Source organism: Scomber japonicus, chromosome 22 (genome assembly GCF_027409825.1).
Source record: "Scomber japonicus isolate fScoJap1 chromosome 22, fScoJap1.pri, whole genome shotgun sequence".
In the NCBI taxonomy this organism is placed as follows: Eukaryota; Metazoa; Chordata; class Actinopteri; order Scombriformes; family Scombridae; genus Scomber; species Scomber japonicus.
The window spans coordinates 16,205,832-16,230,064 of record NC_070599.1 but is presented as its reverse complement, the minus strand read 5'-3'; the positions used below and the strand labels follow the sequence as shown (position 1 = coordinate 16,230,064).

Genomic DNA, 24,233 nt, shown 5'->3' with positions numbered 1-24,233 from the left:
CATATTATAGAACAAAGGTTGTTTTCATGACTGATTTTACTATAATTGGGAGAAAAATAACCTTATCTCTGTTGTAAAATATGCCTTCTATGATGGTTTTACTGAAATTGTCGACAAGCATTCTCCCCTTAGAAAGTACAGAATAAAAGGCTGAAACAATGCATGGTTCACTTCAGATTTATCCAACTCACATCACAGGCACAAAATGTCATAGGCAAAAGCCAGGAGATCAGGTCTTGATTCAGACTGGCTGCCGTTCAGGTGACTGCGCCAAAACTGATCATTTCTTTGCCAAAACTTCGAAAAATCCAAACAATCCCCTGAAATTTTGGAAGACTATTAAATGCATAGCTGGAAATAAAAGTGGCATAAAGCTTCCTCTATGCATTGCTAAGGACTCACATAAAATGTCTGATAAGGCCACAATGCTTGGTTGTTTTAATGTGCATTTCATTGCCTCTGGTTCCTGGTTCAATTCTCTCAAATTTTTCTCGAGAATTCCCCTTACTGATTCTTTCTGATGGTAGTGTTGCTATAAGTCAACCTTTTAGTTTGAATCCAGTTACAGTCTCAGAGGTCCATAAAGCCTCAAATGTTTAGCCAATAGATAATGAGCAAGTCCTGATAACTTAGAACCTCACTTTCCTAAGCTAGCAGCTGATTTTATCGTACCACCTTTGACTCGTCTTTTTAATCTCTCCCTGGACACTAAGAAAATTCCTCTTATATGGAAATATTCCTTTGTTCTTCCCCTGTTGAAAGGAAGAAACAATTATAGGCCCATATCACACCACTGAAAGAGTTCATATCTACTAAAAATATCTTACCTGAATTTCAATTAGAGTAGTGAATGACTTTATTGATTCCTTAATCAAAAGGCATCACTGTGCAGCAATTTCAATTATTATTTATTGAAGATCTTCAACACAGTGGATCAAGCAATATTGAAGCAAAGACTTTCATCAGGCAGATCTCAGTGTGTGCAGGCAAAAGGTATCACAAAATGTTTCCAATGTAAATTTACACATTTATGCTGATGACACTGTGATATACTGTTCTGCATCTAAACCACACCAGGCTCTTTGTCAGCTACAACTTGCTTTCAAAACTCTATATCGTAGATGGTGTGATTTTAAACTTGATTTAAATACTGACACCACAAAATTTATATTGTTTTCAAATGCAAAATCATAGCCACTGGACATATCACCACTTTTCAGGGGCTCTGAAATTGAGTCTGTATCTCAATACAGATATCTAGGACTTGTAATAGATTACTCTCTCTGTTTTAAGCCCCATATTCAGCAATTGGTGAAAAAACTCAGGTTGAAATTGGGCTTTTATTCTAGGGTTTATTTTAGGGTTGGGCCAGGTGCTCCAAAGCCTCTCCTTCACAGGCCATATAGTGATAGCCAAAGTCAGCCGAGATGTCGGAACAGCCCTGCCTGAAGTAAAACTCCTGAGATAATTTGTTTTGCTCAAGAGCAATGAAGTCGAGTTGGGTACAGCCAGCAGCCAGGCCCAGCTATAAAACAACAGGACAGACATGAGTACTGTTAATCTGGATCTTTTCAGTAATTTACAGGATCTCCAGGGCATATTATACATTATTTTATGTAATGTTTATATTGCCCAATGTGCAAATGAATTCATCTGTGTGAAGTGAGAACAGGTTTAAAGTACATGGTGTTAAAGTTAAATGATGACTCATGTTTCTCACCTGTGCTACCTTGCTCATGAGTGCTTTACCGATTCCCTTCCCTGAAAGACAAACCATGCTTTATATTATATTAACACTTTCTCCAGGTTACAAATTATATCTATCACACAAAACCAGTGTACTGTACCTCTGAACTCAGGCATCACATACAAGTTCTCCATGAACACAGCTCTGCCCTTCCATGATGTGTAGGAATAGAAGTAAAGTGCATATCCTATTTTTGTATGGCCTGAAATCAAACCGTCAACAATGTCAATGCAACAGTTTTCCAATAATCAGATGGTGGACTCATGTGATAAGCATATCAGAGTGGTACAGGCCTAAAATTGGTGGTTTCCTTCTCACCGTCTTTGGTTTTGTGCTTTTCAGGAACCTCAGCAATGATTCCATGAAAGAACGGGTTCTTGGAGAAGCCGTCTTGCTCCAAGTCTGCAAGTGAAATAGAGAGACACTGCCAATTTACATGCAATATGCACTGATAGCATCTGTATGTTTGGAGTCTTTACCTCACTAAAGGAATAAAGCATCACCAGTTTATGGATCTACATGTTTGTGCTTTCATCAAAAATTGTGACACTGTATTGTCATAATAATTGTGGTGTTAGTGTGTTTTAGAGGGAAGAACAGAGTTATATGTATTGAATGCAATTTTTCACTCAGGCTTTACTCAGTTTATTTAATTAACTAATCATTTATAGATGCCTTACAGCATTTTGTGATATGTTAACACAGTATTAATAAACATTAACAAAGGTATATAATGTTTTGTTCATGATTAGTTCGAAATTAACTAATATCTTAAAAATGACCACTTGTTCTTATTAAATGTTACCAAATATACACAGTACATGTACACATAGAGTACCTGTGTGTGCCTTGGTGCTAATAATATCTGCCATCATTTTAGAATATGGTCGAATATGTTAGAATATGTTAGTTTTGTTGACTTACATTACCTTTCTGTGTGATTTTCACATAGTCTGAGAGTTTGTCATGTTCAGCCAATTCCTGAGGAAAAATCATATATCATATCATCATATATACATCATATATATATTTTTATAAAATAGCCAAATTTCCAAATGTCAAACATAATTGTAGGCTATAGTTTTTTTTTAAATGTCAGTGATGCAGTGATCAGTCATACACTTCAGGTGCAATACTATTTAAATTAAAGTAAGTCCATCAGTCAAGTACAGCTGCTCTGCACACCTGGATTTACGCAGGTGTCCGCTCACCATGATCATCCGCGCTATGTCCTTGCAGTCCTCCACGTTGGCTGCACGAATAGTGTAATCCATGTCTAGTCCATGTGATGTGATGCTCACAGGTGCTGAGGTGTCCTGGTCTGTAGTGGATCTGGAAAAACACAACATGAAGCTGTCCTACAGGAAGTCTTGAAACAGGATGTCAATAGTTTTTTGCCTTGGAGGGCGAAGTCAGAACACACCTTACTCTACTCGTTGTCTTCATTGGTTGACATGAATAGTGAGACTGTTCTTTGTCAGGATTGGAATATCAGTGATGATGACTTTGGTGGCAATGTTCCAGCAGGGGGCATTTTAATCCTCTAGAGGGCTCCATTAACAAAAATTAGCTGTGGCCTTTTTATCTCCCTATAAAATTCACATATTCCCAGACACCAACCAGTATGCTGGAATACTCCCAAGGTTGTTTTGTGATAATGTGATTAAATACACATTTATTTTGGAGGACACACCATCAAAGGAATGAACACAATGTACTAAAACTAGATTTTGGCACAGGGCTCCTCTATGAAAAAAGGAGGAGCAGTTGCAGCACTTTAGTCATGCATATTCACAATAGTCACACATTTACAAGCACACAAGGAATTGAAATGAGCTGCAGAGCTTCTGGACCCAAATCCACTGATTATTAACTTCCACAACTGCAGACTGTGTAGATTTCGCACTAATATTTGTGGTTATTTTTCTTACAAACTCAAAGATGTATTGGGGTCTCAGGATGACACTGTTAGTCACTTATTCAGTCTGCTGGTTTGATATTTCAGCCCATAAAGAGAAATCAAGAGAGAAAAAAGCCATGAAATTTGATAAGAACAGATTCATGATGCCCAGTGGATGATTTTGCAGACCTCCTTTTGACCTTTCATGCAGTGTCAGTCAGGTCAATTTCCCCCTGACTTACTGCTTTCAAAAGTCCATAAATTATTTTTGCAGCTATTGGCCATGTAAATCCAATGACATGTGCTGTGGATATTCAAGAACCCCAGATGATTGATCCACATGTCAGATTTGCTGACCCACAGATCTTTCATCTAGGGCCACAATTAGGCCATGTATTTCCATTTGGTTAACAGAAATATCTAAATCTGTTTTTCAGATTAGAATGATGTTTAATGAGCACATTCATGGCCCCCACAGGAAAAACCTTTAGTATTTAAGCACTTTATAAGCTATATTTCCTGTGTATGCAAGATAAGTCATAATTTTTATGGCAGATTGACATGAAGTTTTGCTGAACATTCAACATTCAAGGGAATAAACTTAAGTATGAATCTATTAAACAAAATCTTTTCCTCATAAATGTTATATTTTACCTTACATAAAAAAGAGCAACATCATCACTATGTTTGCCCCATCCAACACTTAAATGTTGTAGTGTGTAATAAATATTTCAGCCTGTAGAGGCCCCCGGTGAGACTTTAGACTTCTTAATGTGTCTCCGGGTGCAGTTTGAAGCTCTGCTCATCTGCCTTGTTTAAATCAATTTACAGATGTATGTGGGAGCAGTACAAATACAGCAGTGTACTATCTCCACTGCTAAAGCACAAATACGTATTAGTCTGGTGTAAGTTTAGAAATAAAGTAGTGTAGTTTAAGCTGTTTGGCTGTCTCATGGAAATCTACCTAGTAAAATACCTCTATTTAATTTCTTTCTTCTTCTCTTTTATTTAAAACACGGCTTCTCAGCACAAACTGAAGACTATTTTTATTCATAATGAGGCTGATAAAGTACTGTTGGCCTCTTGTGTGTATGTGTGGGCGATTGTGTGTGTGTGTGTCTGTCTGTGTGTGTTGTGTGAACAGTTGTTTCATCATACTCTTTCATCATATGATTTATGCTTTTTTTCCCCTATGGATCATTAAAAAAAATTCACAGAAGGTGTCAGTGCCAAAGAGGTTATATTTAGTTCAAATAGCCTGTGATGACGCACGCTGTGGTCATGTCATCAAACTGTGAACTTCAGAGCCAAGAATAAAAAATGATCTTATGAATTTACACTGTGACACAGACATAACGGCAAGTCCCCAACAAGGACAGAGCCGGGTTAGAGGAACTGAGAATGCCTCGGTAAGAGAAGTAATGCACCACACAAAAGATGACCACACAAATGACCGAATGATTAAATCCCAAATATCTCTAAAGAACTGTGTCTGAATGGATTTAAAGTGGATTAAGAACATTTAAAATGGATTAAGAAGATTAAGATGGATTAAGCTAAAAAGGCGCCTGTTTGATTCCTCCGAGCATACAGTTTAAGGGATTGAAAAGTGACATTACTCATAAAAGAGGGGCGGTTCTTTCAACAGGTTACCTCATTCTTAAATACTAGCTGCTCGGTGGTGAGCTTCAACAGGCCTGTCAGCAAACTTAGTCACCGCCAACAGCCCAGGGGCAAAGGGAACGCAAACGAAGCCCCTCATCAATTTACTACAGATACACAAGAAACTCAGCAACACACAAGTCAAGTCAAGTCATACAAAGATAACACAAGGACACAAGCAGAAAAAACCCTACAGCATTAATATTATCACCAGTGTTGAAAGTACATTTACTCAAGTGCTGGACTAAAGTACAATTTTGAGTTACTTGTACTGTACAGTTCTCACTCATACTTCTCATATTTATTTATTTGACAGCAGTTTTTCAGGTTCTACTAAAATAAAGAATTACAAATGTCTATAATGTGCGTCATCACAGGCTATTTGAACTAAATATAACCTCTCTGGCACTGACACACACAAACAATAACCTACACAGAGGCCTATAAATATGCATATATACTCCCTCGCATTTTCTCCCTGTCTGGCATGATATTCTTTCAGTTGCCTTCATCAGTCTGTACTGACGCAGCTTATACTTATTAAGAGTGGTTGTAGTGTTGTTTGTGTATTTCAGTTGTATTCATGCGTATACTGTGGCGGTTCTGTTCATGTTCTTAAGAAGAGGATTATGTGTTTCTGGGTTTTTGGTTTTCTGTTCCTTCTTTTCCATCCAGTCTTCTACAAACGTGCCCTGAATCGAGCTTTGTTAGCTCTGCCCTGCTCTGTGCTTTCCCCACCTGCACCTTTGTGTGTGTATTCCATATATGGATTCTTTTACTTTTAGTACTAGTGTATTTTATCAGTAACATTTTGAATACAGGAGTATTATGTGTAACAAGGTGTTTTTATATTGTGGTATGTCTACTTTTACTTCATCATCATAATTTTCCTTCATATCCTGATATTTTGTAATGTCAGTCAATGATGGCAAAGTTCAGCTTACTAGTTGAAAAAACTGAAAACAAAAAGCAACCACTGAATATATCATCTGATGACTCTGCAGCCCCTCTTGGTTTTAAAGAGCTTCATATTGAGTTTTAACCCTGTCTGAATGCAATCGTATTGTTTTGGTCCACTCTCACTGCTGTCATAGCATTGTTTTCAGCTGATTATAGAGGAAAGACTATAAAAGCCGATTGTACACTACCTGCTCAGCATTTGCAATGGCAAACAAGTACACATTAAGTGACTAGCTGGAGAGCATTGTGGAGCATTTAGTAGCTAAGAGCCTCCTAATATTTCCCTCCAGAGTTGGTAGAGACAACAGAGTAAAAACGGAGAGTGAATATTGGATTTACAGAATACACAAATTTTACTTTCTGAGAATAAGATGAGGAGTTTGTTACCACGTTCCTTTATAGTGTGATTATCTGTCAGGATGTAGCTTACCAATAGGAAAAAGCCTAAAAAGTCCAGTGTTGAATTAACTCCCACAGAATTGATATCAAAGGTTTTTCAGAGTGTATATAGCTCTATGCTCTCCAGAGATAAACACTTTCAAAATGGTTAAACATTTAACACTATGTTCTTTCTTTAACTCACAAAATAGAGTTAAAGTAACACTAACACAAATAACAGTGCTCTGAGTTATATTTTTACTATTTGGGTATTGTTTATTTTTATTCCCATAAGTGTCAAGCTATCATCTCCAAAAAAAACTTAACTTGTCAATGATAAAGTTGGCAGCTAACTTAGCTATAATAGACTGTTAGCTCACATGGACAAATGTACTGTTCAGTTATGGCAAAGAAACGAGGCTTTCTAAAGCGTATATTCTCCGTAGATGTGTCCTTGTACATACTGCGGTTCACAGCATCAATTTATAATTGTTTTAAGGAAGTTTGAACTTTTGAATTGCTCTTAGGCGGAAAATGGCGCTGACTCGTCATCTTGTCTGAAACATAAACATATTATAAGAGCTGGACAGTGTGCCGCCGCTCAGCCTTAGCGCCAATTTCTCCCAGTGGCCCTAAAAATGTCATTAAAATAATATTGCAGTGAAAAATCCCCCTGCAGCCCAAAAAGGAGTTTCCCCATAGACCACCATTGTAAAAATCTTTAAAATTATTAGAAAGACATCTTGAACAGCAAACAAGGTCAATTATAACTATTTATATTATACATTTTTGATCTGTATTTTATATTTTTTTAAAAATGGACACATTCAGCCAGCTGAGCAATTCTTATAGGACTCAATGGGCACCATTTGTGGCCCAGTATCCTAACCCTAACCCTTTATAATAAATCCATGGTCTCAAACTGAAGAACTGAAGTGTATAGGTGAGGTAAGGTGGAGCTTAATTACAACTCTGCAGTGTTGGGCTAACTCTAAAACAACTCCAACACTGAACACCATTTAATTCAAAGGCCTAAGGTGATAAAATTACACTTTGACAGTGAAAATCAACCCTGAACTAAATGTTTAACCCTGACATTTCATCACATTTTTGCTGTGTAACCTCAGTTAACAGCTGATTTTTCAAACAGTGTTTATAAACATATTATCTCTCTTTTCTAAGGCCACAGGTTAATCTTCACTGTGAGACCCTCTGGTTAAAGAATAATGTAATGATTCTCAGTGAAACCAGACTTCGCAAAGACTGCAGCTGGTTTAGCCATGTGTGAAGTCTGGTTCGAACTAATAAATGAAGAATGACTCAGGGGATAACTATCTAAGAGAGGCTCACTATAAAGATTTTCTTTTAACGCACAGTCTTTTGGCTGTAGTTTAATGTACTAACATGCTCATAATGGAGCTCACCTCACCGCCTTTGGTTATTTGTGTGTTTAATCTACACACAAGTCGTAGAATAAATAGGAGGAGGCAGTTGCTTGAGGCTAAAAATAAATTTGTGAGAGATTTGTCACAGTACATGGCATTCTGTAGAGCACAGGGTGGGGAGGAAATGAGCAGGGAAAGGGGGATTTTGTTAGGCTGGATTCAAATGCTCTGCAGCCAGCTTTCTCCTGAACATAAGGCCTATGTGGCTATTAATAGCTCCAGCAAGACGGTGTGGCTCTTTAAGGCTGACTAATGGCTGCTTTCAATCGACGCAAGCAGAAAAGCCAGAGCATTGCCACCGTTTTCATCAGCAGCCTCTCTGGCCTTGCTGATGACGTGCGCGAGAGATCCCTGACCGTTTTTACAGACGCAATTCAGAAGCAGCTCGAAGCAGAAACATTGTAGACGATATTAGTCAGATTGTGAGTAAGAGAAGAGGTAGACCTCTCACTGGGATGTACGCATCTGACAAATGTTACAAAAACAGTGGGAAAGTATGTTTAGTATGCAAGGAGGGAGAAATACTTTGTGTCTTTGGTTGTCATATTTTACAGAAGATTGTTGTAGAAGGAATCAAAAACCATTTGATGAATCTAGTTTATTCCTGGGCCTTTTACCCTTATAAGAACAACACCTCTAAAACTCACTTATATTGTTATATTTCATGTGCCTAATTCATAATTACATTTTCCCTTGTGTTCATTTTTTATGCTAGGCTAAGCTGATGACTCCAGCATTAAGAATACAGATAAGCGTATTTGCCAAAAATTAATGTAATGTATTCCATGATCTTTTTAAAATGACTAAGAACATGTAAGACCAGTTCAGTCAGACAATAATAAGTAAGATATTGAAAGGTATAATGTAAAGCAAAAAATAGGAAACAGGGAGAGACAAATAAGAAAAAATAATAACCTCACATTTTGATGATTATTGGCTTTATTGTTAAAAAATGCTCTTTCTAGCTTTAACATGATCCTTCAAATTCTCTTTTTTTGTACCAGCTGCTCAAACGAAGCACAGTTGTTGTCAATTTTACAATAATACACTGGTAATCTTTACTAAGGCTCTCCAATGACTGTTGTCTTTTCAAATGAATATATTTCTTATTTGTCACTTCCATCATAATAATGCTGTCATTGCAAAAGTCTAATAAGTCTAAACTCTAATTACAAGCTTGGAAACTGCTTATAAAAGTGCTACACTTGTAAATCCAAGGTTATGTCACTTCAATTCAGCACTAATGAATAGATGGCTTATTACATAACAGCGACATTATTCACACCTCCTATTAAATACAAAATATGGCGTTCTGTGCGTCACTTTTAGAGGGTCAGTTTGGAAAAAAGGTTTACAGCCAAGTTTCTGCTAGCGTCATTAAAACATTGTACTGGCTCTCTAATAAAGTGGTTGACATTTAAAACTGGCACCCTCAGATTATCTAACATGTTGTGTTGCTCTAATGTTGATCGTAGACTTCCACAAATAGAAAAATAGGCCTGTGAGAGAAAAAGATGCTGATACATATTAGAGAAATAGAGTTTGAGGACTTGAAATGTTAAATATTTATATGAGAAACTGTTAATTCTAGAGACAGCAGTCATTTCATTTTAAAGTCATAATGACCCAATCTTAATTCTTCAGTTATTTTGCATATTGGACCTAAAAGCTATCTAATTACTTTTGAATTAGTCTCTTTTGCTGTTATCACAGTCTGAATCTCGGACAAAGTGCTGTCGGGATCCAGCACACATAACGGCAGCTCCTTCAAGCCCGCACAGGAATCCGCCTCCTCTTCCTGTTTAGTCTAGCCTCTGATTGGTCCCTGAGCTAAGGAGCATTTCCACAACAAGGTAGTCATCACCGCATTTATCAATTCCTTTAAATAAAGGAGTGACAAAAAGTCAATTGAGGCCAGTGAAATACAGTCAAAACAAAACAGGAATCAATGTTCAGAACTTCCTGTGTCCCTCCAGCGGCTTCCATAAATGCCATTTTTGGTCATTATTTTTGCTTTTGAAGTACATGCCCTCCATAATTAGGTTCTGCACCATGAGATTAGTGTGTTTTTGTACATGAATACAAAGATCAACAAAGCACAGCCCAGCGCAGCACTGTGATAAGAGCTATTTAAGTGGCTGGACGCCTTCAATTCTGCTTATCATGAGTTGACTCTGGGGATACAGGCACATTTTTGATTTATTCAAGGCTGTTACATAATCCGCCTCCCCCCTTGCAAGAATGGCAATAGTTGCAGCATAGTCACAACAGTTATCCAAGTCTCTCGTAACCGTAATGACATTGTACAAACATGAAAAAGAGGCACATGAGTCTCATGATTTGAGGAATTCCCCCAGACAAACCCTTTCCTCCTGTCTGGTCTGCTCGTGTTATACTTAAACCCAACTCAGCCTGACAAAGGGGAAAAAAAGGGAAATTAGCTCATCTGCAGGCTGACGCAACCCTCACTTTAAGATAACTAGAAGAGAAAAAAGCAGACACCATGTCATTCTCTCTGCCCTGCTGCTTAACATTCCTTATTAGGACATCTGCAGCTGGTTGTGTGTGTAGAAGCACAGGGTAGTCGGGTTGGCAGATGTTGCTTTTTTGTTTTCTCTGTGTGTGTTTTTCATGGTCAGCCCGCCTCACATAACTTCCCTCAGACGGGACTGAGTCATGTGATTCCTGTAATGCTCAGGTCACTTGGCCACTTGCTCACCACGGGACTCTGGCTGATGGGGATGTGCAGTAGAACATTAAACAATACCACTGCAGGTACATTGTCAAGATAAACAGACAACTCTTTTTCCCGTAAGGACTGGGCAGTTCTTCATTCAGCACACAGCTAAATATTCTTGGTACATTTACGGCTCCAGCTTCATTGTCTGTAAGCCAGTGGCAAACATCCAATCTTTGCCATCAATCTGGGATAAATTACTCATTGTCATCTGCAACAACACAAAAAGTGTAATTTACAAGCCTCATATTTCTATTTCACTGATAACCAACATGAAGTAACTCTGTTAACCCTCTAGCTTCTGTTTTTTATCCCAGATCTGTGCTCAGTAAAAAGTGCATTTAATGTTGCACCTATAGCATTAAAGGTATATTATGCAGGATTTGTCAGTTGGTGTTTGTAAAGAAACAGTATTTAAAATTAAAGCCACTCCTCCCCAGCTCAACCAGAGCAAGCTGAGAGCAGAGCGAGGGATAGCAGTGGTTGTCAAGCGAGCTAGAGAGTCAATGAAGAGAGCGAGCGGAGCTGGCGAGAAATAAATAAAATGTTATTTTCTCATTTTTTCTGTTGTTATGTTGTTTCTGTTATGTTCTAAAGCACAAATAAACACACAGACCTACTGCTCTTTATATAGCCATGACACAGAGACAAAGAACGGAGTGGTGCAGAGGCAAGAGATGAAGACAGCGATGTAACCTGGTCGTGATGCTACAAGTTCCAACCCCACATTTGAGCGCTATTATTGGCTGGAGGCTACACACCCACTACCCAAAAGCTGACACCCAGAAGCATTCCCAAACACAGCAAAATAATAAGAAAATTAAAAGATAAAGGCAGAGGTCAGGGTGATGATTGAGAGGGATTACTTTTGTATTTTTGTTCTTTAGGAAAATCCCGCATAGTAAACTTTTAAGGGCAGGTCAAAGCTGAGGTCAACTATGTTTACAGATAACAATGACTTACGCATAAATCTGTTGTCACTGTACACAAGCATTACTTTTGAACTGTTTTAAAGCTATTACTCCCAATTTATCCTAAGGGGGTATTGTAAAAATGTAGTGCTGTCTTGCATGTTTGCACACAGGTAAGCACATGGATGAGCACTTCCTGATAAAGACTGATTAAACTCTCTAAACTTTCTAAAAGCGTCCACGTTTGTTTGTTGATGCTGATATGAGAAGCTTGAAGCAGGAAGTAAAGTTAGAGCTAGGCTTTTCCCAGGGACAAAACTAAAAAGGGTCAATAAATAGAAGTTAGATTGAAAGTCTGCAGCCATGCTAGCAGCTCTGTTAGCCTCAGCAGTGCATTAAGCTAAATGTTAAAATTAGCATTGTCATTAACATTTGTAGATGTTTACCATGTTCACCACCTTATTTGTACATGTTGGCATGCTAATGCCTGCTTGTAGGGACAACTATATACAGTTAAGTAATGCCACATACCACAGCATTGCTAGCTTGGAATGCCTGTCCCAAGATGGGCCCTTAAAATACACATTAAAATACGCAACAACAGAATAAAAAGTGAACTGTGGGACACTAAGCCAAAAATAGGAGGTTTGATGGGTTGGGAAGGATTCCCAAGTCAACAACTCTTCAATCATTGGTTTTGCAAGTATTGGTCATAAACCCAAAATATTGGACAAATCAAAATCTTGACCTGGATTAAATGAAGGTGTCACCATTGGGGAACTTAAATGTCTGAGAGAATAAAAAAACTCTTTCATTCCTTCTGCCATCTCTCAATTGATCACTGTGAGGAAAAGGTGACTTAAACACACCCAAATCCCAGATTCCACGAAAACTTACAAAATTTATGCATGAACTGAAATAGTTTGTTTTAATTTGTTCCCTCTGCTTTCTTTTGTATTTATTGGATGTTTTTATGTCAGACAACTAATTGCCATTTGGGGACAAATAATGTAATTGATTGATTGAATAACGTTTTAGTCTGGAACAACACAGTAGACCAACTGACTGACATCCCCAAAACTTATTATGCATTTTGCATTTTATTGATCAAAAATGTTGCATCATGATTCATATGCAGGGCCTTAAAATACAGTTAGTTACAATGTATAATGATGAAAAACCTTTACAAAAGAATTTGACATTTTTAATACCTATTGTCTCTGCTGTGTTTGCCTAGTCAACACCCACCTATATTTACAGACAGCAAACAATAAACAAACAGAAAGCTGCACATTAGTCCCCTGCTCCAAAAATTCCTGTATTTCCACTCACGAAAAAACCCTGCAGCTTGTGATATGCACGTAGTGTATCTAAACTCCAAACACACAGAAGCAGGGAGCACATAAGCTTCTGTAGCAACATCCTGAGGAAATCGCCTCTCCCTTAAAGCTTTACTGTAAGGAGGCATCAAAGCTTGGGCTGCAGCCAGTCAGATTAAGTAGCTTTTTAAGTGGCAATAAATGAGGATGTCAAACCATTTAAAATCTATGAATTCACTAATAATTAAAGTTTGCTGAAACTTCCAAATGATAAAGCCTGTTTGTCCCTTTCTCCTTCTTGAGTAATTTCCTTTTCGATTTGATTCTTGTACATTTGGGCGAATAACAGGAAAACCTGACAAGGAGGCCAACAGATACAATGAACCCCCACTGACGACTTCTCTTTTGAGTAACTGAGCCATTTCCTTCTATGAAACCAGAGTCCTGTTGTACTTGTTCAGGAAGGTGTGACCACGGGAGTGGATGAAGACTTGGATTTACGACATGATTTAATCTGGTCACTTTCTCTAGAAGAGCCTATTTGCAAAGCATCAATCAAGTAACAATGGCAGTGTTACGCTCATTTTCTTCCTCTTTCACAATACTTTGGTGATTTTGTTCCCTTTAAAGCCAGTTAAGTCACACACATCCGATAAATACTAACTTCTATGATCCACTAACTCACTGGAACTGCAGCATGTGTGAGAAAAGGAGTTTGTTTTCCACCAAACTTCGTTAGAAAAATTCACAATCATGCTGACAATCAAAACGCTCAGAAATGACAAATTATGTAACACACCTCAGCTGCCATTATGAGATTTGGGCCATACCTTACAGTGACACACTTCTCACACAGGACACTACTATCATGTTCTCTAGTAAATATTTGAGAACAGCACAGACCGTGTAAAACTACAGTTACCAATCCTGTTTTCATATCTTCACGCCTCATCCAACTTCCCCTAATAGGTCAGTGTTCTGTAAGCATACTGGTATGTTGGTGTGTTCATGCATTCAAGTAAACAACTTGAAAACTGGTGTGACTAGAAATGATGAGGTTTGCAAAATGAGAGTACAGTAACGTGCGGCTCTAATGTTGGCCAATGGCTCCAGCGTGCGAGATTTTATAAGAGATAATGATGATTTTCCTCAACTGCCGCTGGAGTATTTATTCATGCATGCCATTTCTGTCACTGTTAGTCAATATGTTTGAGGGTTGTCTGTAGAAAAGGGACTGAATCTGGCTCATCATGACTGTAATTTTATTCATTTTCTCTTTTGTTTTTACTCATTTAGGAGGGTTTTTTTATGGAAACAATAAAGAATACAATGGCAGTGTCTTACAATGAGTTATAAAGAAGTAACAAAAAACAGATGATAGTCTATACCACAAGATTAAAATGAAACAGAAATATCATTATAAAGTTGCTTAACAAGCTAAATCTACAATCTATATTTAACATTGCTGAAAATTCCTGTTTTTATTGCATTTTTTATTGTAATTGTTTTATTTCTCTATGTTCTTTATATCTGTTTTCTCTATGCTGAAATATGTATGCTGAAACTGCACATATATTTTATGGTACTGTATTTTGTGAGGCACTTTTAAACTCTGGTTTTAAAAGAAATAAAGTTTATTTAGTTTCTTACTAACTGAATGAGACCAATACCACCATGAGCCTAAAGGGTTAAAAAAAAAACCTAAACCATCAGTAGTCACTTCGTATGGCAATGATACTTTGTGCACTGTAAACATGTCAGTATCATTTTTTATCGTCTTGATATATGGGCAACCCATATTTGTCCCAGTATGTTTGCTGTTGCAGTATTTGCTGATATAAATAGCTGATGGGAATTTAAAGTAGGCTGTTACACCAAAAGGGTCAATAATAAATATTAACATCAGCCTGCAAAAATGCTAACATGTTGATACTTAGCAGCTGTAATGTATACCACAAGTTAGCGTTCTGATATTTGCTAATTAGCACTAATCACACAGCGAAGTAGCAGAAAGGTTAAAGGCAAGTCATTACATTTCATCCAAAAGAGGACATGAATGTCTGCACCAAATTTAATAACAATCAATCCAATATTTGTTGGGATATATCAGTCTGGATAGAAATTATTGATAATTCTGACAATAAACAAAATAAGGTAAAAGCTCACAATGTTCTTTATATAGCACTGGATGTACTGGGACAGACTGAAATGTACTTTTAGCTTCAATGGTACCCAGAGATAGCAGACTGGAATGCAGCCTTCTTTATTGACAAGCTTAGCTGCTGTACTGCAGATACACATCAGAACATGCCTATGACATTTGATTTACAGCACTTTAGCAAAAGGGAACTGGGCATTAAAACGCTTTTACTATGAATGGATGGAAGTTTACTTCCCAAGAAACTGTTTTTCAACCAGAGCAGAGGTCACAACCCTGTAAATATGATATGTGACTGTTCCAAGAAGAAAAGTGTTCCAGATAGCTCAGTAAACCTGATTCTTTGAAAAGGCTCTTGGTCTTAAAAGGCTCTTTGTTTCACTTAGTTAGAATATATCTTCTGGTATGTGTCACTTATTGCCTCTCTTAGTGTGAAATGAAAACTATTCACATCAACAAGCGTCCTCAGCGACTCGCTCCTGTCTCGTTAACAGTACACTGTATTTTTGTTCTTAAAAAAATCCCCAAATTTCTCCCTGATTCATTCATGCTTCATTGTGTTATGAAGTGTTGTAATGTGCTTTGTTGGACTGCCAATTTTCCTTCAATCTGTCCCTTCCAGTTTTTAAGATTGTTTCCCCCCGCTGTGACCTGTGATAACCTCCTGTAAGGGTTGCAAACTTGCTGGTTTAAGTCACAGGTAGCAGTAAGGACATTAAAATGAATAGAGAGTCACTCTCTGAACAGTTGGGTGTGTCTGCAGTTGTGTCCACACCACAGCTCATACTAAGAACATAATGTGTTGTTGCTACTGTCTTTTTGTAAGCTAAGTTGGAGGGGAGGATCTTAAAAAGCCTTTGCTCTTTCAGCCTTAGAGAATAATATTGATGATTGATGATGAGGTACACTGCCAATTGCGTGAAAATGTTTTTTTATATGAATTAAACATAAAAAATCAAATAAGTAAGGAGCTTATTGTATGTTTGCACTCAAGAAATGGTACTGTTACTATTACTTTCTTAATTTATGCACATTCTAATAGCCTTGCACCTATGTGGTGGACTTATAATTACTCTCCTTCAACTCTCACTAGTCGCACCATCTGAATACCTCTAATGCAACATGCCAGATGCTCTCACATGCCCAAGAACCGCAGCTGCACCCCTGCCTCTGCAACGGTTTTGGATGCTGACTCTGTTCTTGCTGTTCCCGTTGTGAGGTACGTAGGGAGGGTGGGTGCCTGTCTGAGATGGTCCATTATGTCACCGGAGCCCCAAGAATAGTTCCAGTGTGTCTTGTGAGGCACTGAGGCGGTTGTGACGTCCAGAACTTTAACTGTTGTTGGGCCAAACCCAGAAGAAACAGGGGCCCTACTGTTTCCCCATGTCAGGCACACCCAGCCTCATGCACACACACACACACACACACACACACACACACACACACACACACACACACACACACACACACACACAGACGTGTACACACATGGAAGCGTTTAAGGTTTTCCTCTGCCACTGTTCAAAATGCCCCCAGAATAAACAGTTGAAGCAGATCTGAACCAGTGAGGCCAGTGATCCCCATTAGAGAGGGGCTGTGACGCAATGTGTTGCCTGTGAAAAGTAGTGGGTTTCAGATGTTTGTTAGTTACATGTTTTTGTAGGTGATGTGAAACTTTCAGTTGGTGAAGCGCAGTGTCTTGTGAAACTATGCTCAGTGATATAAACAGCTTAGATTAAAAACATTTTCCTCACCCATGTAATCATTCAATAATTCTGTGTTTACTCACACATTCACACATTCCCTGTTTCCCATATTCCCATATTAATTTACTTACTAAATATTTCTTCTGTTTATTCTGTTTTGTCTGTCAATGTTCTCATTCATCCAAGTCATAGTTATCTCTGGGATAATTGAATCGAAAGCAACTGGACTTATTATATGTCTGTGAAGTCACCTCTTGTCCAAGGGGCTTCTTCAGTTCTTAGTCTGGACTAGTCTGACTCGTATGACTAGCCCAGACTAGTCATAACTGAGGAAGCCCCTTAGACAAGTCCAGTTGCTTTCGATTCAATTTTCCCAGAGATAAATTTCTGTTTTGTGGTACTTGTATTTTCTTTTACTTTCAATTTGGTAAGAAAAATGTGTGGACAAAGCAAAAAGATAATTCAATTTTTATATTAAATATGTTCTGTTTTTTTTTTTTTTTTTTTTAACGACTCCCTCTGGAGATGTTCCAGACACATCCAACTGATAGAAGAGGGGGATTACATATCTCGTCTGACCTGATAACGCCTTGGGAACTCCCAGGAGGATATGGAGGGCGTTGCCAGGGTGACGGATGTCTAGGTTTCCTGATTCAGTCTGATGCTACTGTGACGGACAGATGGATGGATGGATGGATGAATGGATGTTTCTGAACAGTGCCCTTTCATGGCAAACTCTGTGAAGTCAGACATTTTTCAAACTAACATAACTGTATTTTAAACTCCCAAATATGTACAAAGAATTTGGGTATATGCATTTCAAATAGCAAGATATAAAATATGAGGTTTCCATTTGAGGTCAGGATAAGGCTGGATTTAAATATTTCACTGAGTAACCATCATATAGAAAAGCTTTGATGAAGAGTGAATACAGAATATATAGCCTACAGGTGAAGGAAAAAAACAACAAAAGAAAGGGGTCAAATATGTACAGTGTGTGAATAAATGAGTAAATCCTTCCTAAACTCCTTGACTTGAGTGCCGCATTTGACACTTTGGATCTCACTATCACCTCAGAGTGCCTCCACACCACCAATGAACTCTCAGACTGTACATTTAAGTGGTTTCAGTCCTACCTTTCTGAGAGGATGCAGGTCTAGATCACTCCCTGTAACATCTGGTGCTCCACAAGGATTACATTGTTCCCCTTTGAAGGTGTCATCAACAGACATGGGTTGTATTTTCATTGTTATGCTGATGATACCCAGCTGTACATTGAAACTGCCCAAACCCTTCTGAAGCCATGTCACACCTCAGCACCTTACGTCTTTAGGAGATATAGGAATGGATGAGCACAAATTTCAGCAGCAAAACTCAAGCTCTACTCATTGGCACTCCACCCTTTAGGACTGACTACAAAGTCCTGCTACTCACATGCAAATCCATCAGCAGAAATGCACCTCCCTACCTACAGGAACTGATCATACCACAAACCTCCACACCTAAACTCACACTCTCAGATCCGCCAGCAGCTTGCTATTGCAGACCCCCCCATACTAAGCCACACACCACGGTGAATCAAGACTTCTGCTCTGTGGTCCAGCCTTCCTGTCCATCTGAGGGCAGCACAGACCCTAGTCTCTCTCTTTTTTTAAAGCCTAAAAAACTTTCAATTAAAGTCAAGATGAAACAGCATTTCGAGTATCTAATTTCCATATCATGACACATTTCCAAGTGAAACTGGATAGTCAGTATGTAGCATTGGTGGGAATTTAATTAAGATGCTGAAAAGTGGGCATACCATAATGAATCTTGGCTCTGTGCTTCTTGAAGTTGAAGACTGATTGATGGGTTGAAACTAGTTGGCACAAGTCTATGTAAGCAAATGTCCTATTTTGTTTTACAGGAAGAAAACATGATTAGATTGTGATATTATAATACAAAGAAATGTATGGATTTTGTATTTCTTTTGGCATATATTGTTAAATAAGGTTACAATATGGTCAGGGATATGATTTAAAAGTATTAAAAAGGTATTCTTCATTTCAACACAATTTTCTTCAAGTTATGTGTTTTATGTCATTAATACCTCACCACTTTGAGTTTCACTATGTCAGACAAGCCAATCATTTTTAATTTAAAACACTGATGCCAGTAAAAAAGAAACAAGGCTTGGTTAATCGTTGACCCATCCTGTCATATTACAGTAAGTCCAGATCTTCTCTTATAAATCACCATACTTATGCACTTTCCTCCCTCAGACCTCCCTCTGCCCACTCACACCAGCCAGCCAGCCTCCTCACAGCCCATAGACGCAAGCCACTCAGCTCGTCCATGAGTGTGTGACGTGCCCGCGCCTACGCTGTATTAAAACGTGTGTCCCTCTGGGCCTTTTATTCAGTCAACTCATACGCGTCGACCGGATAAAGCAGAGCATGATTCAGTCTCAGTACACACAACGCCTCGCTGTTACTTATATGTGCTTGACGGACTCCGAGCTCAACAGATAAACCTGACAGAGAGGAGAGGGAAGTGGATGATCTGACAACGACGGAGAAGTTAATCGATTATTTTGTCTCGTTTACTGACAGTCAGAAACAGTTTTTGGGAAAAGGTGCATGGTATCAGACGCCGACCTGACGGGACTCTGCGGTTCACCTGAGACGCACGACGACATCGTTTGCATGAAACTGTGGCCAGGTAAGACCCATTTTAAAAAAAGAAACCATAGAGGATACTTAAAATGCATCGCTTATAATTTTATTATTATTATTATTTTATGTTTTATTCGTGTCGGTAAACTGTTGAAGTAATGTAACTTTTTGCATGTTTGTCCTCCACCAAACGTTTCGGGTCTCGCTGAACCACTTTCTAAAAACTGTCAATTTAATGTTTCCTCGCTTATTCCTGTGATATTTATTGCATATCACAACCACTTAAAGCAATCAGTCTCTGATGGTTAGGACTTAAATGAACTCACGTTTGTTTGTTTGTTTGTTTGTTTTTTGTTTTTACAATCGTTTACTTTTTGCTCCATCAATTGATTTTTTTTCTTCATTGAGTCTGCAAGTTAGAAGACGTGAGTGTCAAGCCTCTTAAGTTGTAGGATTCACCCTTTAAATAAAGTATAGATGCTTTCTTGGTTGACTAGCCTCTTAGTGTATTTGTATTCTTGCTGTTTATTTAGTGTAAAGTTTGGAGTAGTACTCTCTCCATACACACTATTGGCAAGTGTTTAGGCAAATATGTCCTATCCTTTTTATAAAAACAGCAACACCACGATACTGTTTGACAGCTCTTTGCACCAATCATACAGTTAATTCAAATCTGATGCTGATGCTTCTTTTTTTTTTTTTTAAATACCTGGATCCAAACTTGAAATTTTTGATTGAGCTTGTCCAGTAATAGGGAAAGCAGTGTTGTACAGTAGTCGTGGTTGAATGCAAAATAGGTGTTGGTGTGCCGTGTGTGTATCTAAATGAACGTCATCACTGATAATACTTCTGCATATCTGTAGCCCATGCATGAAGCTGCGTGCAAGTAAACTATCAAAATCAACGTCATCACTGTCAATACTTCTGCATGTCTGTAACCCATGCATGTAATTGTATGTGTGTATGTCCTGGGGAATCAGCCTAGGCTCTAGGTCAACATGCATCTCTTTTGTGATGTGACACACTCACAGAGGCATGCCATTGTTTTTAGGAGAAATATTTAGGGGGGGAATGCAAAGCTGTTTCCTGCGAAGGGGCTTGACTAACAATGGCCGCCACTTTGGAACAGTCGGCGGTTTTCTCTACAACTCACTTCTGAGGAGGGAGCTCGGATGTTGAAAGAATGGCAAAGAAAAGAGAAAGGGGAAAAAATAAAGTGTAACACAATGGAGAACAGGCAGTTCTGTGGGTTTGTAGGGTGGGAGACAATGGGAGGCCAGATGTCTTGGTTGCATAAGCCTTGAATTAGCAAGGTCACAGAAGTCTTTAGGTCTGTCCTAGAATTAATAGTATGGTATGAAGGTGGTGTGATAGCACTTGGCATAGGGTTGAGTTCAAAGACGGACTGTAGCTTTGGTTGCCTTTGTGCTACAGAAATCTTTCATTTATTTCATCAGTATGCTTTTACGTCTCTAACGGGCTCAGTGCTTTGAGGACAAAGCCCAAACCAGACCCGACTGTAAATATTTAATGGCTAGTGTCTGTGGTAAATGAATATTCCTCACTGAATGCGTCACTTTCGTAACTGATCCTGTTTGGTGGCCTTTTGTTTTTCCACGCTGTGGTACAAAATGTGCTGACTTGACGTCTTTTTCTTTTTTTTTTCCTCATCAAGGAGACTTTTGGAGTTGAAACACTCCTTCATACATAAGAAAATTCAGTGTCCTGGATGTACTTTTTTCTACACCTTATTTAACTCTGAACAAAGCTTTATCCTCTGTCCTGCTGTATTATTCATGCATCTTTTGAGAGGGATCCACTAACGTCACTCTCTTTATCTGCCTCATTTCAGATAAAAGCAGTGGATGCAACTACGCTCCATTTATAGAAGAAAGGTGGAAGAGTGGGAGAAGCCCTGAAGAGGACCAGCTGACCATCAGCAGTCACACCTCAGCGAAAACGTCCCCCAAATCCAGCCTGAAAATGTCGCTCAGCACTTTCCACCTCATGCAGACCCTCAAGAACTCCCCTGCTGCGCTGCGTCGCCGCTTTCGCCGTGACCGGACGGAGTCTCTGTCCCACGGTGACCCCCTTTTCAAGGTCCACTATCTGGGAACGGAGAAAATCTTCTCTCTGGATCGAGAGCAGGCCCAGGACGCTATTAGCCACTTGCTGGAGGGTATTGCTAACGGGAAGAAGCTGAGCAAGGATCACGCCCTGGTGGTGCGTCCAAGATACGTTGAGGTCAAGGAACTGAGTACGGGTCGGCAGCTCACAAAGACATACCTGCAGGACATTGCATACTGCGCTGCAGATGCCAACCGACCCAATGTCTTCCTGTACATCTGCAAGCATCAAGGGCAGCAGCTGCAGTGTCGGGTGTTCTGGTGCAGCCGGGCCGAGCGGGCGCGAGATATGACGGCCTGTCTGGCGCACTCATTCCAGCGAGCGCTGAGCGACTGGCAGCAGGACGGCTCGGCCACATTGCTGCCAGGAGAAATGAAGGGGAAACGTGAAAACGAGTCATCCAACACTGCTGCCAACAAGAGCTCTACGCTTCCTGCCAGTCTGGGAAAAGGTGAGCTATCACTACCTGTCTTAAACCATGAAGGAAGGGTTGTAAATCCAGAAAGCTCTCATGCTTTATGGCTGTTGGACCATTTCCTTGATTTGTTCATCTTATCACTCTCTCCTGTCTTGTTCAAGTTGTTTAGAAAGATAAGATTTCTTAAGCTCCTGCTGACCACAAGCACATTTAATGAAAGTAATGAAAACAAAGAGCTAAAGTCGACGTTAGTAAATGAATAACCTCACTGGAACACTTTCAAGTCAAGGTTGACGAACTACTCGGGCTGGTTGGATGTTCATAATTAACATTCAAACACCAATGTGAGCTTTTCATTTGCAGCTGCCAAGCTAACATGACTGACCCCCAGTTTCTCTTTTGCTTTTCAGTTCAGTGGAAGAAGAGAGGCTCTGTGTCACGCAGCCCCCTCAGGGCCATCACTAGGAGAGGATCTGACTGCGACAGCTGGAACTGAGCCCCTGCTTTAACCCTTCAAACACGGGCCCATGTAAACCTGATGACAACCTCAAGGATGACAGCACTGACGGGAGGGAGGGAACAATTACAAGACAGACAGGAAGGACAGATGGGAAGAAACTGGGAAGGGGGGAAAGTCCATATTTGGATGCATGAGGATTCTGCTTGTGAGAGGATGTTGCCGTAATCAGTGAGTGTATGGACTTGACGGTGTTTTGACGCAGCAAAGTTTTGCAAGAGTAGCGTCCACAACGCAAGATGTTGTTGACCGTGCCTTTGTTCATGTGACAACCTCTATGTGAGGACTTGTGACTGGCTGCGAGTCATTTGATGACCGGACTGGTTCATCTCTATGGCTTCTTTATTTTTGGTTGGCTTGTTTGTTTAAGTAGCTGTTATATGAAGCCACCAAATGTTTGGCCAGTTGGAAAGAGACAATCAAACCAACAAACCTTGGGATGTTGGCAAAACTGGAAAAAGACAAGTCTTTATTTTTGAGGACTTTTTAAAAATGTTTTATTTTCTGACATTTGTGACAGGTCATGATGTTTTTTTTAACCCTGTGGCACTAGCAAGCATCCTTCTCTTTATTTTTGATTATGATGGAGAAAACCACACTCATGACCCCATGTTTTGAAATTCAGAGAGAAAAACAAGCATGTCCTACAGAAGTAAAACTGATGATAGTCTGTGTTGTACATTAATGCAGCTACTTACAGTTCGTCATTTCTGAGCACTTTCTAAATTTGAGTTTCCAGCTGTTAAATTCCACATCTGAACACATCAAAGTTCCTTTTTCAGCAGGAATATCTACTCAAATCAAAGGTTTGATCATTTCTTACTTCATTTTAAGAGGTCATTACTTTCCATTAATTTTATGACAGGCCCAGCTGCATTATAAATGAAAAAACAGACCCTTGTGGAACTTGCAGGGTAAACAAAATCCTCCCCTTATGCACACAGCAGCATCCTGCAAAAAAAAAAAAAAAAAAAAATCCAAACAGATCCTGACTGTCCACAGCGATAAATCATTTGCATTTATGTGGAAAAAAACACTCAGCCACAACTTGCTTATGTTCGAACAGTGGGAACGCTGTGTTCCCTTTTTGCGGAGCCTCTTTGCGTGGAATGCGCCATCATGCACCTGCATTCCAATTTAGGGGAAACCTGAGGTCAAGAATTTTCTCAAAATCCCCCCATATGGCCCCCTCCCCTTATCCAACCATGACTTTGCATACTGAGTGGCCTCATTAGTAAATGCTACAGTGTGCTTTTAACTCTGAGCCCCGACTTGTTCACATTACCAAAGCCATAAAAGGTGCCCTAACTGCTTAAGTGACGGTTATAGGCATTGATATGTGCAGTATTGCATAACTTGCTCTCATGATGGCGATTCATGTCGTAAGGTTTACAAATGTTACACAGAGAGATGTGAGGATTAGTGGTGCACCCATTTCTAATTTTTGTATTTTCTGACCAAAATTAAGCTAGAGAATTTTTAATTTTCTTTTTTACAAGGAAAGGTGCTTGTTTTTGACTGATGTGCCACTAGGTTTTTATCAGTTAATCTTAAAGTTTTGTACTCGTGATGTATCTTTCCAATTACAAACGGC

At 39.1% G+C, this 24,233-nt stretch overlaps 2 protein-coding genes across 2 annotated transcripts; one reads left to right on the top strand and one right to left on the bottom strand.

Annotated features, from left to right (window-relative positions):
• Positions 1–1,357: 1,357 nt before the first annotated feature.
• Positions 1,358–3,061, bottom strand: LOC128383834 (thialysine N-epsilon-acetyltransferase-like). Its single transcript, XM_053343424.1, has 6 exons — positions 2,959–3,061; positions 2,677–2,728; positions 2,066–2,149; positions 1,848–1,949; positions 1,721–1,761; positions 1,358–1,525 (listed from the first exon to the last, which is right to left on the bottom strand). The coding sequence occupies exons 1-6, from the start codon at positions 3,019–3,021 to the stop codon at positions 1,358–1,360; spliced, it is 510 nt and encodes a 169-aa protein (XP_053199399.1). The 5' UTR covers positions 3,022–3,061.
• Positions 3,062–19,342: 16,281 nt separating this feature from the next.
• si:dkey-19b23.8 (low density lipoprotein receptor adapter protein 1) lies at positions 19,343–23,952 on the top strand. The gene is made up of 3 exons (XM_053343420.1): positions 19,343–19,623; positions 21,430–22,155; positions 22,533–23,952. The coding sequence occupies exons 1-3, from the start codon at positions 19,542–19,544 to the stop codon at positions 22,616–22,618; spliced, it is 894 nt and encodes a 297-aa protein (XP_053199395.1). The 5' UTR covers positions 19,343–19,541; the 3' UTR covers positions 22,619–23,952.
• Positions 23,953–24,233: the final 281 nt, after the last annotated feature.

Bases quoted from the DNA above. Each gene is read 5' to 3' on its own strand.
- si:dkey-19b23.8 (XM_053343420.1), top strand. From the start codon at position 19,542: ATGGTATCAGACGCCGACCTGACGGGACTCTGCGGTTCACCTGAGACG. The intron at 19,624-21,429 runs GTAAGACCCATT...GCCTCATTTCAG, and splicing joins TTGCATGAAACTGTGGCCAG to ATAAAAGCAGTGGATGCAAC. The intron at 22,156-22,532 runs GTGAGCTATCAC...TTTGCTTTTCAG, and splicing joins TCCTGCCAGTCTGGGAAAAG to TTCAGTGGAAGAAGAGAGGC.
- LOC128383834 (XM_053343424.1), bottom strand. From the start codon at position 3,021: ATGGATTACACTATTCGTGCAGCCAACGTGGAGGACTGCAAGGACATA. The intron at 2,150-2,676 runs GTAATGTAAGTC...TTTCACTTGCAG, and splicing joins TGTGAAAATCACACAGAAAG to ACTTGGAGCAAGACGGCTTC. The intron at 1,950-2,065 runs GTGAGAAGGAAA...GTTTGATTTCAG, and splicing joins AAAGCACAAAACCAAAGACG to GCCATACAAAAATAGGATAT.